Here is a 12,088-nt window from a genome sequence, read left to right as displayed (position 1 = left end):
AAAAACCACTTTTGTTCTTAAAGGAACACATTATGTGTCGTGTCAACTCCTTTAGTGATGTGTTTTGTCTTCTCTCTAGGAAACTGGTATTTCTGCAGTATTCAGAATTAGGTCAACTTTCTGTTAGTAGATTTTGGACTTTTGCTTTATCTGTAATTATTTCTGTCAACAAGTCATGGTTTTGCAGCTGCTTAACTGGGAATTAACTCGTAGGCTTCTAACAGCATTCAAGAAAATTTCAAGACTATTCTAAAATTATAAGGCTATTCAAGGTACCTGTAGTATTTCAGCTGCTTTTTCTACTGGTGCAGCTTGAGAGAGAGTGGAGTTCCAGCAGTCTGGTAGCAATAACCCAGATACACCTGAGGAAGGTGTGTTTTACACTGGGCGTAGGTGCCAAGTAGATCTCCTGTGGAGCGCTGACTGTAAAAACTGTATTTCTTCTACAAACCATGTGTCACTGGTTTCTAGGTGTGCTGATATAGTGTATATGAGCAGATACTCTCACTTTCTGTGAGGTATGTTGAATATGTATCTGGCAGGAAACACTAATATTGTAATGAGATTTTAAAATTGACACTTTTATGCTGTGTCAGAACCTTGTTACTCTACAGTATTTGTATACATGAACTTCTCTGTCAGAGGTGAAATTACATCTTTGGAGTTTTACACTGGCTTTTGTCTTTATAAATTAGTATAATTTAAAACTTCAAAATAAGTGTAAATGCAGTGTTATTTTAATGAATGAGATGTATAATGATAGTCACCTTTTGCAGCAACTCGAATTTTCTTTTAGTGCACTCAATCACAAAGAATATTTTTCAGCATTCTTCAGAATGCTTCCTTATCCTGGTGTTAAAATTAGATAGTTCTTTGCATTAAAACTGTACAGATGAAAATGTACCCAGTTTCTTTCCCTTTTCTTAGAGGGTTTATTTGATACTTAATGATGTCTTATAGCTGTGCTTACCTCCCTGCTTTTTTTCTCAACACACGAATATGGATATAACTCTAGACCGTCCATTTGACTTACTGCCTGCCTATTTTTAAACAATTCTTGCATGCTGAGCAAGAGGAGTATTCAGCCTGTACTTAATGCTTGTGTTTCAGGGTTTATCTCCTGTCTCATAGAGTGTCTACACATACTGGTTGTATTTGGGGACAAGTAAGCAACCTTCTTGTACTGCTGCTCGGAATATGATAAAAAATGCCTGCTCCTGAGACCAAATCATTAGTCTTAATCTCTGAAGATCGAGGCTTTGGTGTAGAGCACCATCTTTGTGTTTGTCCAGGTCACAGCTGTGCAAACAGGAATTTTGGCATGAGTAGTTCAAATGTTTATTTGTACCAAAAAACCCCCCCAACCAACATCCTTTTAAATCTTACAAGAATTTTGAATTCTCCTGTGAAGATGAATATTCAGCACATCAGTAGCAGGTAGTTACTCTACTTTTTTAAATACTTTATTTAAATACTATGTGGAAAATGTTGAATAATCATGTAATTTGTACATTGTCGTTTACTAGATTTTTCTACCTTTTTAGATATCCAAGATCCAGTCCTGGATAGGTAAGTATTCTGAACACTTTTTTTTAGCAGTAACTGTTTCAAATAAAAGCTAAGATGAAGTTTATTCACTTTTTTCTCTGATCTCAAAATATTTTTTTTAGGCTACTCCTTAGATAACTTGCTTATGACTTAGCATGTGTGTCTAAATGCACAGTAAGGCTCCTTATAAACATTACACTTATTCATGAACTGAAAAAAGTTACTCCCATTTTTTCATTTTGTCTTGCTCAGTTTTCAGAAGCATTTTATGTGTCTTTGGGCAGATTGATTTTGGTAACCTGTACTAGAAGTTTTCTCCCAAGACCTGAACAGGGATGTAAATGCCAGAACAGTAGTAGTTAATATTGTATATTTGTGTGCATGTGCATAAATGCACTGGTTTTAATTCAACTTTCTTCTTTAATTTGCAGCCTTCCAGTCTGGTGTTTTTCTTGCCTCTTCATGACCTCGTGTCTTGAGCAGCCTAGCTGGATCCCCTGGTTCCTGTTTCTTCTTGTTTCAAAATTCTGCTTTCTCCCGTTTTAGATTCCCTACCCTTTTATATTCATATGCATATACTAGCTTTTTGCTACCTGTTTTGGTCTTTGCTGTTTATCCTAAAACTTTGGTTGGGTTCCATCCAGTATTTTCCATGTGGTGTTGGCTCTCCTGGATTCCGTGCCACAGTTTGGTCCCTGCAATTAGTTTGTCGAACAGGCCTGATGTGCTTTTGAGGTTTTAGTGACCTGATGGTCCTCGACTACATTTCTGTTCTGCTGCTTTGTCTTGCTCTAAGTAGACATTGGAGAAGACATTAAGGCTGTATGTACCTTTTGCTGCCCTATTTAGAACATTTTTTAAAGAAGCAAGAGACCTTGTGGTTTGTGGGGGATAAGCAAAGTGAAAGTGTTCCCTAGATACAAAAGTGCAAACAACTCCCCTCAGCAACACCACCACCACAATCTCCTCTTGAACATGTTTAGATTTGTGAGATGTTTGTTCTGCCCCTTTCTGCTCTAATTAGGAAATGCAGTTGCATTTTAGCTTCTAGGCTAAATGGAGTTCTTCCCTTTTTTTCCCCCCCTTCTGTCAAGTAATATCTCTATTTCTATTCAATTTTGTATAATTTTGATGAGCCTTTCTTTGCAAGTGCTCAGCTGTGGAAACCCTTATGCTCCACACCATAAGAGAATTGCTGCTGAATAGTGTCTTAGACTCATCTGAAATATGTTTTGTTTTCTTGTGTAACACATTCCCTTAAAAACATTTGTTTTGAAAATGGTTATGAATCTCTTCTGTTATCTGGTTGGTCCTTTGCTAATGGATTCAGAAAAGTCATTAAGCATGTGTGTATTGTGATCTCTGGTGCAAAGTGAGGCATTTGGGGGAAAATACCAAGTTTTAGTGTCTTTTGGTGTTCATGTTGTAGTAGTTCATGTTGATTTCTGTATATGCAAATTTAAAGTGTTCACACGCTCAAAGTTTTAAGCTTTTTGTGCTATTACTGTGTTGTAGTATAGCAAGGATTTAAAATCTTAGTTTGACTTTCCATTCAGTTACAATGCAGCAACATATTAACATAGTACAAAATTAACATTACAAAAATATTTAAATGTAAAGCTGTTATGTATGAGTTTCTGGTCATATAAAACTCTTTCTTTTGTATCATTCTTGGTGTGTGAATCCTTTTTTGGGGGAATGGGCAGGTGGTTCAGGGAAGAAAACTTGATAAAATTTTTTTGTGCAAATTGAGTAAGATTTGTCATCGGAGTTCATAAGGACGTCTTTTTCTGCGTGTGAAATAAAATGGTAACACAGGCTTTGTGAAGTTCTGTAATTAAATATTTTTAACTTGAAAAGCAGCATTTGCTCAATATCTAAGTAGTGAGTTTGTTTTTCTGAGTTTAGAATATGGGATTGAAGTTCTTGCCATAATCATGTGAACTGGCATTGTCATGGGAATTCTCATGGGAACAGACCTCTTAATGGTTTTATATTTCTTTGTATGTTTTGGTAACATAGATCTATCCAAATAAAGCACTCTTTCTGGTTGTTGGGTCTGAAATACATGTTTTTAAATAGCAATGTAACTTGATTGCCTGAGATTTTTGCAGTGATGAAATCTAAGTAGTTCCTTAAAGCTATTTTGGGAGTAATTGAAACTTGTTTTTTTTTTCTTGTGTTTCAGGGAAATGAGGCAAGCTACCCTTTGGAAATGTGCTCACACTGTAAGTTTTTTTTAATTGCTACGTTCTATTGTTACAGAAGTGAATTTTACTTGGGGATTGATATGTACAGTTTCCATGTAGGTTATGCAGTTTATATACTAACCAAAAGAGCAAAATTAAAAGGGTTAAAAATTACCTTTGAAAACAATACAGCTTTTGCTGTTAACTGTAAAATCAAAAATCAGTCCATCTTTAAAATAAAAATCACTTAAAGTTTTGAGGGTTTTCTTTGAGTCTTCCATTAGAATATAAAAAAACCTTACGATAGTCTTGATGTCTGTAGAGTGAAGTGTAGTTCGACTGGTGGAGCTTTTCCCTCAGTCCTGGTGCCAGTTCCTCAGAGATGTGGAGCAGCTCATGGTGCAGTCTGTGCTGTGTTAGGAGTGAAGTATATTGCTTAAACTGGCTTTGTGCCCTCGGAGGAAGGAGAGGTTGAGACTAAATGAGCTTTTTTTTCCCCTGTGTATGCTTGCAGCCAAGCAGTTAGGTGAGAACTCACTTGGTGTTACTTGCTTTTGGTCACGTGAGAATAAAATTCAGTGCTCCATCTCACGGGGTTAATCTACCCTGTAAAAATGAAGGATTTTTTGCTTAAAGCTGACCAAAGAAGGGGTTGTCTTTTGAAATGTCCTTGTGGTGTTGTGCTAAGTGTACCTATTCTTAGCTACTTTTTCCATGGAATGATTTTTTTCAGCCCTAAAGTGTGTGTAGACGTGTGTGTGTGTCTTCTGAACCACTTGATAAAATTCCTTATCTTGGGTGAATCGGATCTTGTTTTTAAACAGAGTAACTCTTCAAGGGAGGGAATGTTTTCTAGATTTCTTTCACAGTGCTTGTCATAACTGGCCTCTGGGTCTTGTAACTCAAACTGTAACAGAAAATAGATAATCATGGAGAAATCTTCGTCTAAATATGTTTTTTTTTTCAGAGAAATGAGGCTTTAGCTGGTAATTTGAAAGTCCTCTGTGCCTAATAGGAACATCTACATGGATTCTAATTTGAGTCATAAGTTTGCAAACACTTGAGAATCTTATCCACAGCAGTACATAGCTATGTAATGCTCTCAGTACATTTTGTTAAATGCAAATATATGGTTGGAGTTTTGTATTCAATGAAGACTTCAGTAGTGTTTTCCTGAATCATATCTATATCTCTCAATCTTACATTACTGCTCCATTGGTCAGTGTTTAGTTAGGGACAAATTGGTTTCTGAAGAGTTATTTTTGTAGCTAGTCGTGTTCATGTCAGAGTTGTAAGCAGTTTGTTGCCATCCTTAACTTCTGATTCTAGGACAAACTATATTCATTGGTAGGCAACGGGAGGCCTTAAGGTTTGTTACTGAGCTTTTTGCCCGTTTTTATTGCAGAGAAGGTGAGGGTTTCCACATTATATTCTATAGTTAAACTGTATGTTGGAGCTGTTGTTGTTTAAATGTGAAGTTTTGCATGATTAGAGCTTTTTCTGCTCTGATGGCCTTTCTCACAGAAGGTCAGCTGTGTCCCTGGGCAACATAACTATACACACGGGGAAAATGGAGTTTTCACTGTCCCTTTGCTTGGATGAGCCCAGTCACTGCAATGATAGTGCTGTGCTTAAAGATCCTGCATGCCTCAGTATTCTGAAAGCCAGGGATTTGGGGCGTGGATGTGCGCTGCTGCATGTCTGGTGGAAGCAAGTCCACCAAGTAGACGTTCACAATGTTCTTCAAATGTTAAATGTTCCTGCTGCTTCCCAGAAATTGTCACTTACAGGTTTAAAGCTTTCAAGGCAAGGCCAGGCAATGTCTTTGAAGATTATCAGATATGGATTTTGAATGGTTATACTTTTTGGAGACTGCCAGTTAGTAATAGTGTATTAATGCTATTTGCATGGAGGCATTGGGTCATAACCTCTGCTTGGTGCTGCAGTTGCTACTTTGGTGTCTCGTAAGAATATTTTTGTGTTAAAGTTGGCAGTTATGTAAAGCAAATTCAGGATACCTTGGAGAGGATGCACACCATTAAACAGTCAAGCATATGCTTTTAACCTTTCATTTTAGAACATTAATTCTTCTCAGTGGGTGAATTAGTGTTGTTGGATTCCTTGAAGTGGTTTGGTTTTGTTTCTCAGCTGTGCTGTGCCAGAAGTTGCTGAAAACCTAGCACTGCTTTCCATGGTGAAAATTCGATGTCAGCCAAAATCTGTAAAATTATCCATAAGAAAATTTTATCATAGCAAAAAGATGTGGAGAAAACTATTTTGTAATAGAGTAAAGAATAGTTTATAGTGTAGTATTTTTAATATAAACACTCTTTTGTAGAGTGTTTGGATTTTAGGACAAGGAGACTAGTTTTTCTAACTTAGGAAATTGTAATTGACACATCTGAAGTCATGAAGAGGATTAGGCCAGCTGTGTGTAAGCATAGACAAGACAAGTGGTTGAAGTGTTCTCAAGGGCGTCATCTTTTTGAAACCGGATCTCCCAAGACTGAAATGGCTGACTTGGTTGCTACTCTGAAACGTTATATTTGTGAATCAGATGAGACTGTAGGTAGAGGTGAGAGTTTTGCTGAAGGTCTGTTTTATTTTGAGATCTCTGCAATCCCAATTCTTCTGGGGGAATTAGTCTGGAAACATTTAAAATTCATTTCAGAACATGTTTGATTTAGACAATATTTTTCCTAATACCTTAGAAATACTCTTGTCTATAATGATTTCATGTTTAAAAAATAAGTGGAAATAGGGCTCTCTGTGACCACACTCTGGTCTGGTTTTTGTTAGTTAAACATTTGAGCCAGTATTCTAAGAGTAGCTGAAAAGCCAACCTTTTAAATACAGTTTTAAACATTTAGGTAAACATTTAGATTTCAGAAGTGCTTAGCACCTAATTGGTGAGAGATGTGCAGCTTTTCCAAGGTCTGTGCCCTTTGCAGATGCCTGTGTGTATAACGTGTACTTTGCAGCAATGGATGCCCAATGCTTCTTAATATGTAAACAATTATCCTGTTAAAGCATCAGTGAATGTAGTGGATTTCAGAAGTCTGTAGTTTTAAGGCATTCTTTACTTTTGGCTCTCACATTAATAAAAAGTTAGCTATGTACCTTTATGTTAACTGGAAAAAATATTAATTTTTTTTCAGAAATTACTCTTTTTAACATAGAGCACACTGAAATAGGCTTCTAATAAGGCTTTTCGAGTTGCCACTTGAATAGTTTCTACAGTCTTATCTGAGCATCAGTTACATGCATAACAATTAGAATTGGTTTAAAGTATGATGGATCATCCCCTACTGCTGTGTTCGGGGGAAGGAGTGAGGAACTCAGTCGTGTGGATCAGCATATTAGAAAGTGAACAACTGGGAGATAAGACTCCTGCACTAACATGGGAGTGAGGCAAAGTATTTGCATGTAGTTTCTTGGAAGCATTTTAATGTGATTCATTGTATTTTTAGATGTATGCAAAGGAATTGAAGAGATGAAGCAGGTGTTGGCCCTAAGAATTTTAATACTTGGATGGAAGAGGAATCTTTTGAAAGTACTGATAGTTCTTTAACAAAAAACTCCTTACTACCAGAACTACTTAGCACCCACCTTATGTTAATTACAAGGGGAACAAAACTCAAAAATTATGAAATAAACATAAATAATTCCATGTGTTTTAGAACAGTGCAGAACTTGATGTTGGTACAGGACTGCCAACAAAGCGTTTTAAAGAAGAGCACTTAGCAGTTATTATTTCCAGCCACTTGGTAAGTTTGTGAGCTCAGGCATCAGTGCCAAGCTGATGGAATACTGTCTGATTCTGCTGAAAAGCATAGGAAGCACAGAGCAGAGCCCCCTGTCATCTGGGGAGCACAGCACTAAAAAGGCTAATTCAGATCTGAGGTAGAGGAATGCTCAGGGTTGCTCAGAATGTGGTGATGAGTCACAGGCAAACTGTGCCTCAAACAGTGTGAACAAAGCTCAGTCCTCCTGATTTTCCTCAGTGGTGGTATCACCCTTTTTACACTACTGTGAACTTGGACTTCCTAGATTTCCTAATGTTTTTATTTGTCCTGGTCTCCTGAGCTGGTCTTCTAAAATTCTGTCTGCTACTGCCACCATCAGTCCTTTCAGCTCAGAAGCTTTCCCTTGATCTGAACTATCTTGTGCCTTGCATTTCCAGCAGTACTTAAGAAAGTTTGCGTGGGCACAAAGTCATATTTTGTTCAGACACTAAAAATTTAATTTAGTGCTCTGTTCTTCAGTGAGAGCTATGTGGAATTTTACGAAAGTCTGTTGATAAGGACAAGGAAAATAAAGGTCTTGTAAAAAATGGGAACATCCATCTTGGATGGGAACTGTTGTATGTGTGCGTTCTTGGAGATAATGTCAACAAAAAATGGGTAAGATATTATTGAAATTGCTGTTACACATAAATGTATGATGTTTCCCTTTAAAAAAATCCAAAGGAGAACGAAGAAACAAACATTAAACCCCAGAAGACCTACACAGTTTTTAGGTTAATTCAGCTTAGGCGGGAGAGTCGCCAGAAATGAAGACTGCGAACTGAAGAAAGAATAGATAGAAGGTATGCAAATCGAAGCTATTTTATACTGTAATGTATTCATCCCTTATTTTATATTTATATTCTTACTTCTTCAGGCTGTTCTATGAAGACAGAGATGCTACTCAAATACAAATTTTTTTCAAGTGTATAAGCTTTTTAAAATTCAGCTTGTGGAAGGGATTTCATGGCAATATATTTAAGGAAAAATAATGAGATTCTGATATGAAATCTCATACAGTCAGTTGTGAACACAGTGGTCTCCAGATGTTTATCCAGTTATGTTCATTAGGAACAGAGGTTTTTATGCTCAGGAACTATTAAAGGAAATTTTCTTAGTCCTGCATCTACTTTGCTTTTTCATTATTTTCTCCTCCAGGAGCTGTCATTCACAGATTATCAATTGCCAGAAACAAAACATTGGAAGAGTTTGCTATTTGGTCAGCTTTTGGCAGAGATACTGATTTTTTTCAGTACTGTTCTTTGACTTGGTTTTTTTTCTCCCCTCAAGGGAAGAACCTCTCTCAGATCTCCAGTGCAGGCAAGCCCTCTGCTTGAATGTTTCACTGTTTGGAATGAGAAATTTGTAATCCTATTTCTAGTAGAAACTGCTGCTAGATACTTTTACCTGGACTGTGCATTGGAGTTGAGGTGGTATGAGCTATGAAATGGGATGTGTGTATATGTGGAGAAAGAGTAATTAACATTTTTAAAGTATCAGGACTCCTTAATTTCATAATTGAGGCAGCTGTTGCTTTGTTACAGTTCAGCAAAACGCTAACATTCTTGAGAAATATTCTTAGATGCCTCTGCAACCTCCTCCCCTTCCTGTGATCTGATTCTTATCTTTATCATCCATAATCTTGACCTCCTTGTACAATCTTGAAAACAAAACAAATTTTTTCTCTTACACTTGCTAGTTTGTAAATTTCAGGATCTTGTTAACTATAAATGCGAGGCTAGCTAACCCGGCAGTGGTTCTTGTGCCGAGCAGACGATGGCAGAGCAGCACTGCTTGTTAATACTGTGTCCGGTGGATCAGTTTCTGAGTGCCTCAAGAAAATGTTCTTTTTATAGTTCGTATTGGTAGTTCCTGCTAGAGATACATTAACTTGAGATAAAATACCTTTGTGACAAAGTTTGTTTTCTTAGCACATCTTGTGTGGGAGGTCTTGTCTCTCTGCAATGGCAGAGTTGGTCTTGTCTGTCTTTTGTGCCAGCTTGTGCCAATTTAAGCTGTGTAGCAGCATGTGTGTGACTCGTGTATGTGGTAATTAGCTCCACTTTGTAGCAGAACACTAACAGAACTCTGGGTGTCACTTTTCAGTCTTCGCTCATATATTTGTGAGGAAAAAATAGCATGGACTTGAGCTCCCAAACCAGGAAATGGAACTGAAGTAATGAAATAAGACTTTCTTTAATGCGACCTCTGGGTTGTGAGAAAATGATGTTACCTAATGATCAGAGGTCTGTAGTCCTGCTTCAGGCAGCTCTGTGTTTACATCCTAATTTGTGAAGATGTCATCGCTGTGTTTTGGTACTTAGCAGTTTTTTACATGTTACTTAGAAATGTTATAGAACTTGCAGTTCCTTAACTCATTCATTTTTGTGGCAAGGGAGACGAGATCCAGCTGTGTTAATGCTGCTATCATTTTTCTCCATTTTGATTTCGTGAAACTGCAGAACTAGGAAGTATTTCAGGTTGCTTAGGAGGCCTGAGAACTCACCAAAATGGAAAGATTAGTCTTTCTATTAATATTGGAAGTGAGATTCCACTGATCTGTAAGAAACTGGCAGTGCATTATATACACCATAGATACTACTTTCAATTTGCTGTTTAGTTGTTTTAAAGTGAAGTAATATGGGTATAAATTACGTCTATTCATACACTTATTTTACAAGGGAAAATGTGCTTATGTAGGTAGTGTGATAAGCCACCCTTAATATTTTTATGCTTTTTCAAATGCTTGTGCGGTGAGAATTCTTTGAGGATATCAACTCCTTCTATGTGAGTTGCAAGTAGAGCTTGCACTAAAAATGAATTTTCCACACTTGCAGCTTGCCAACGTGCTATCTTTACATTAAACTGGGGTGGGCCCAGTAATTGTCCACTGGCAGGACTGGGAGTGAGGAAGAATGGAAGCAAAAGAGTTTCTGTGTGCAGAAGCAAAAGTTGGCAAATACCTTCAGTGTGTTGGTGAGAAGCAGCATTTTGTGCTGATGGACTCATAAAATTGCCCGAGGAGCTCTGTTTTGCCATTCCTTTTTAATACTGTCTTCATTTAGTCACATGATGATGTTCTACATCTACATCTCCTGCTGTGTCATCTGGAGGGGTTCTTGGGTAGCTGTGCAATGTGCTCCTGCCATTGCTGTGGTGTCATACTGTTCAGGGCACATCTCCAGTCTTGTTCAAGGCTTCTGCAGAAACTGGGGGTAAAAGGAATATTTCACTGCAATCGAGAGATTAATTACGTGAAATACCACACTGCTTACTAGCAACTGAGGAAAGCAGATTATGTTTAGTCTTACTTTTATGGTCCTAGAGGGAGAATCAGGTCCATCACTTTCTGGCACAGCAAAGAGAAGATTATTCTGGAGGACTGGAGACTGTTTTTTGCCTTTTGCCTCTGCGGTTGCAAGCCGTAACTGACTAACCGAGACAGACTAACTGCAGAATGTCAGAATTTACCATTCAGAAAAAATAAGTCTTGACAGAAAATCATCTTGTGCCTTTGGAGTTCTGGCAGGCTCTGTCTTTCGTTCTGAAATAGTACAGTTCTGAGGACTCTGTGTCTCATTGGATTTTAGACAAGGATATCAAGGAATTGAAGTGGAAGTTCATTACTGTTGGTAGAGGATCAGGTCCTTGAGTTGGCTGCAATTTCAAAACATCAAAAGACTCAGAGCTGTGTGGTTTTATGCTGCACTTTTACAAAAACCTAAGAAGGTATTAATGTGAAATGGATCAGGTGGATGTGTGTGCCTTGTAGAAGTTAAGATACAATTTCTGTTACTATTGGAGCAAATACACTACTAAATGGAGCTAAGAAACATTGAAGAAGCTGCTCATGTTAAGGTTGGTAGGGGGAATTTGCCAGCGTCAGGTTCTGCAAGGTATGTTTGCTGTGGTTTGCTCTGTGCTGGGCTCCTTCTAGGCTTCCTAAGAACCTCAGTTCCTCCTTCACAGCCAAAAATGGTGAGCAACATGTGAACAAACTTGGGTCTCATAAATGAAGTTGTTGACAGGGTATTTTCAGGTTATTATGGGGAAATTTTTTCAAGCTTTTCAGCAGTAGCAAAGTACAAGATTTCTTGTAATTGTTTTTATGGATTAACAGATTTAGTCTATTCCTGGCATAATCAGATGTTTAATTGAGATTCTCTATAAATTTGAAGAGATTAGATGAAGAGTTGCTGCTGCAGAACCTAAACCTACTTTAATTTCTGGGACAAAAAAAAAAAGCTGTATGCAGGTCGGGGCTACAGGTGTGCCTATTTCCTGTTTGTGATGAAGAGGAAAAATGATCTTAGGTCAGTCAGAGGGATGTTTTGAGTAGGTGAGAGATAACTGGTAAACAGTAGGACTCTTAACCTGCTTAACTTGACACATATCCCAGGAGGTCTCATGTTTGCTGTGCTGAAGAGCACTAGTTTTGCTAATAACTTGGATATAATTGTCTTTCTAACATACTATGTTAGTCTAGTGTAAACATAATGCTAGCTCCTTCAAAGAACACTTGGTCTCTTCCTTAATTTCTTCATACCTGGTATTTGTAAGAGCCAT

At 37.6% G+C, this 12,088-nt stretch overlaps 1 protein-coding gene across 3 annotated transcripts in view; it reads left to right on the top strand.

Moving 5' to 3' along the window:
* PPP3R1 (protein phosphatase 3 regulatory subunit B, alpha) overlaps window positions 1–12,088 on the top strand; it is a 39,120-nt gene that overhangs the window by 20,419 nt on the left and 6,613 nt on the right. For 2 of the 3 annotated variants that reach the window (XM_042036675.1, XM_042036673.1), the window contains exon 2: window positions 3,737–3,776. In XM_042036675.1, the coding sequence (XP_041892609.1) occupies window positions 3,737–3,776 (40 nt within the window). Of the gene's footprint in view, window positions 1–1,545; window positions 1,570–3,736; window positions 3,777–12,088 lie in introns of those variants that run through there. The other variant, XM_042036674.1, reaches the window with a different exon arrangement.

This window comes from Corvus kubaryi, unplaced genomic scaffold (genome assembly GCF_017639235.1).
Source record: "Corvus kubaryi isolate FWS band 111438036 unplaced genomic scaffold, C.kubaryi_AGA036_p1.0 37386, whole genome shotgun sequence".
Taxonomy (NCBI): Eukaryota; Metazoa; Chordata; class Aves; order Passeriformes; family Corvidae; genus Corvus; species Corvus kubaryi.
Note: the sequence above shows the minus strand (reverse complement) of the source record. Positions and strands in the feature narration are given on the sequence as shown.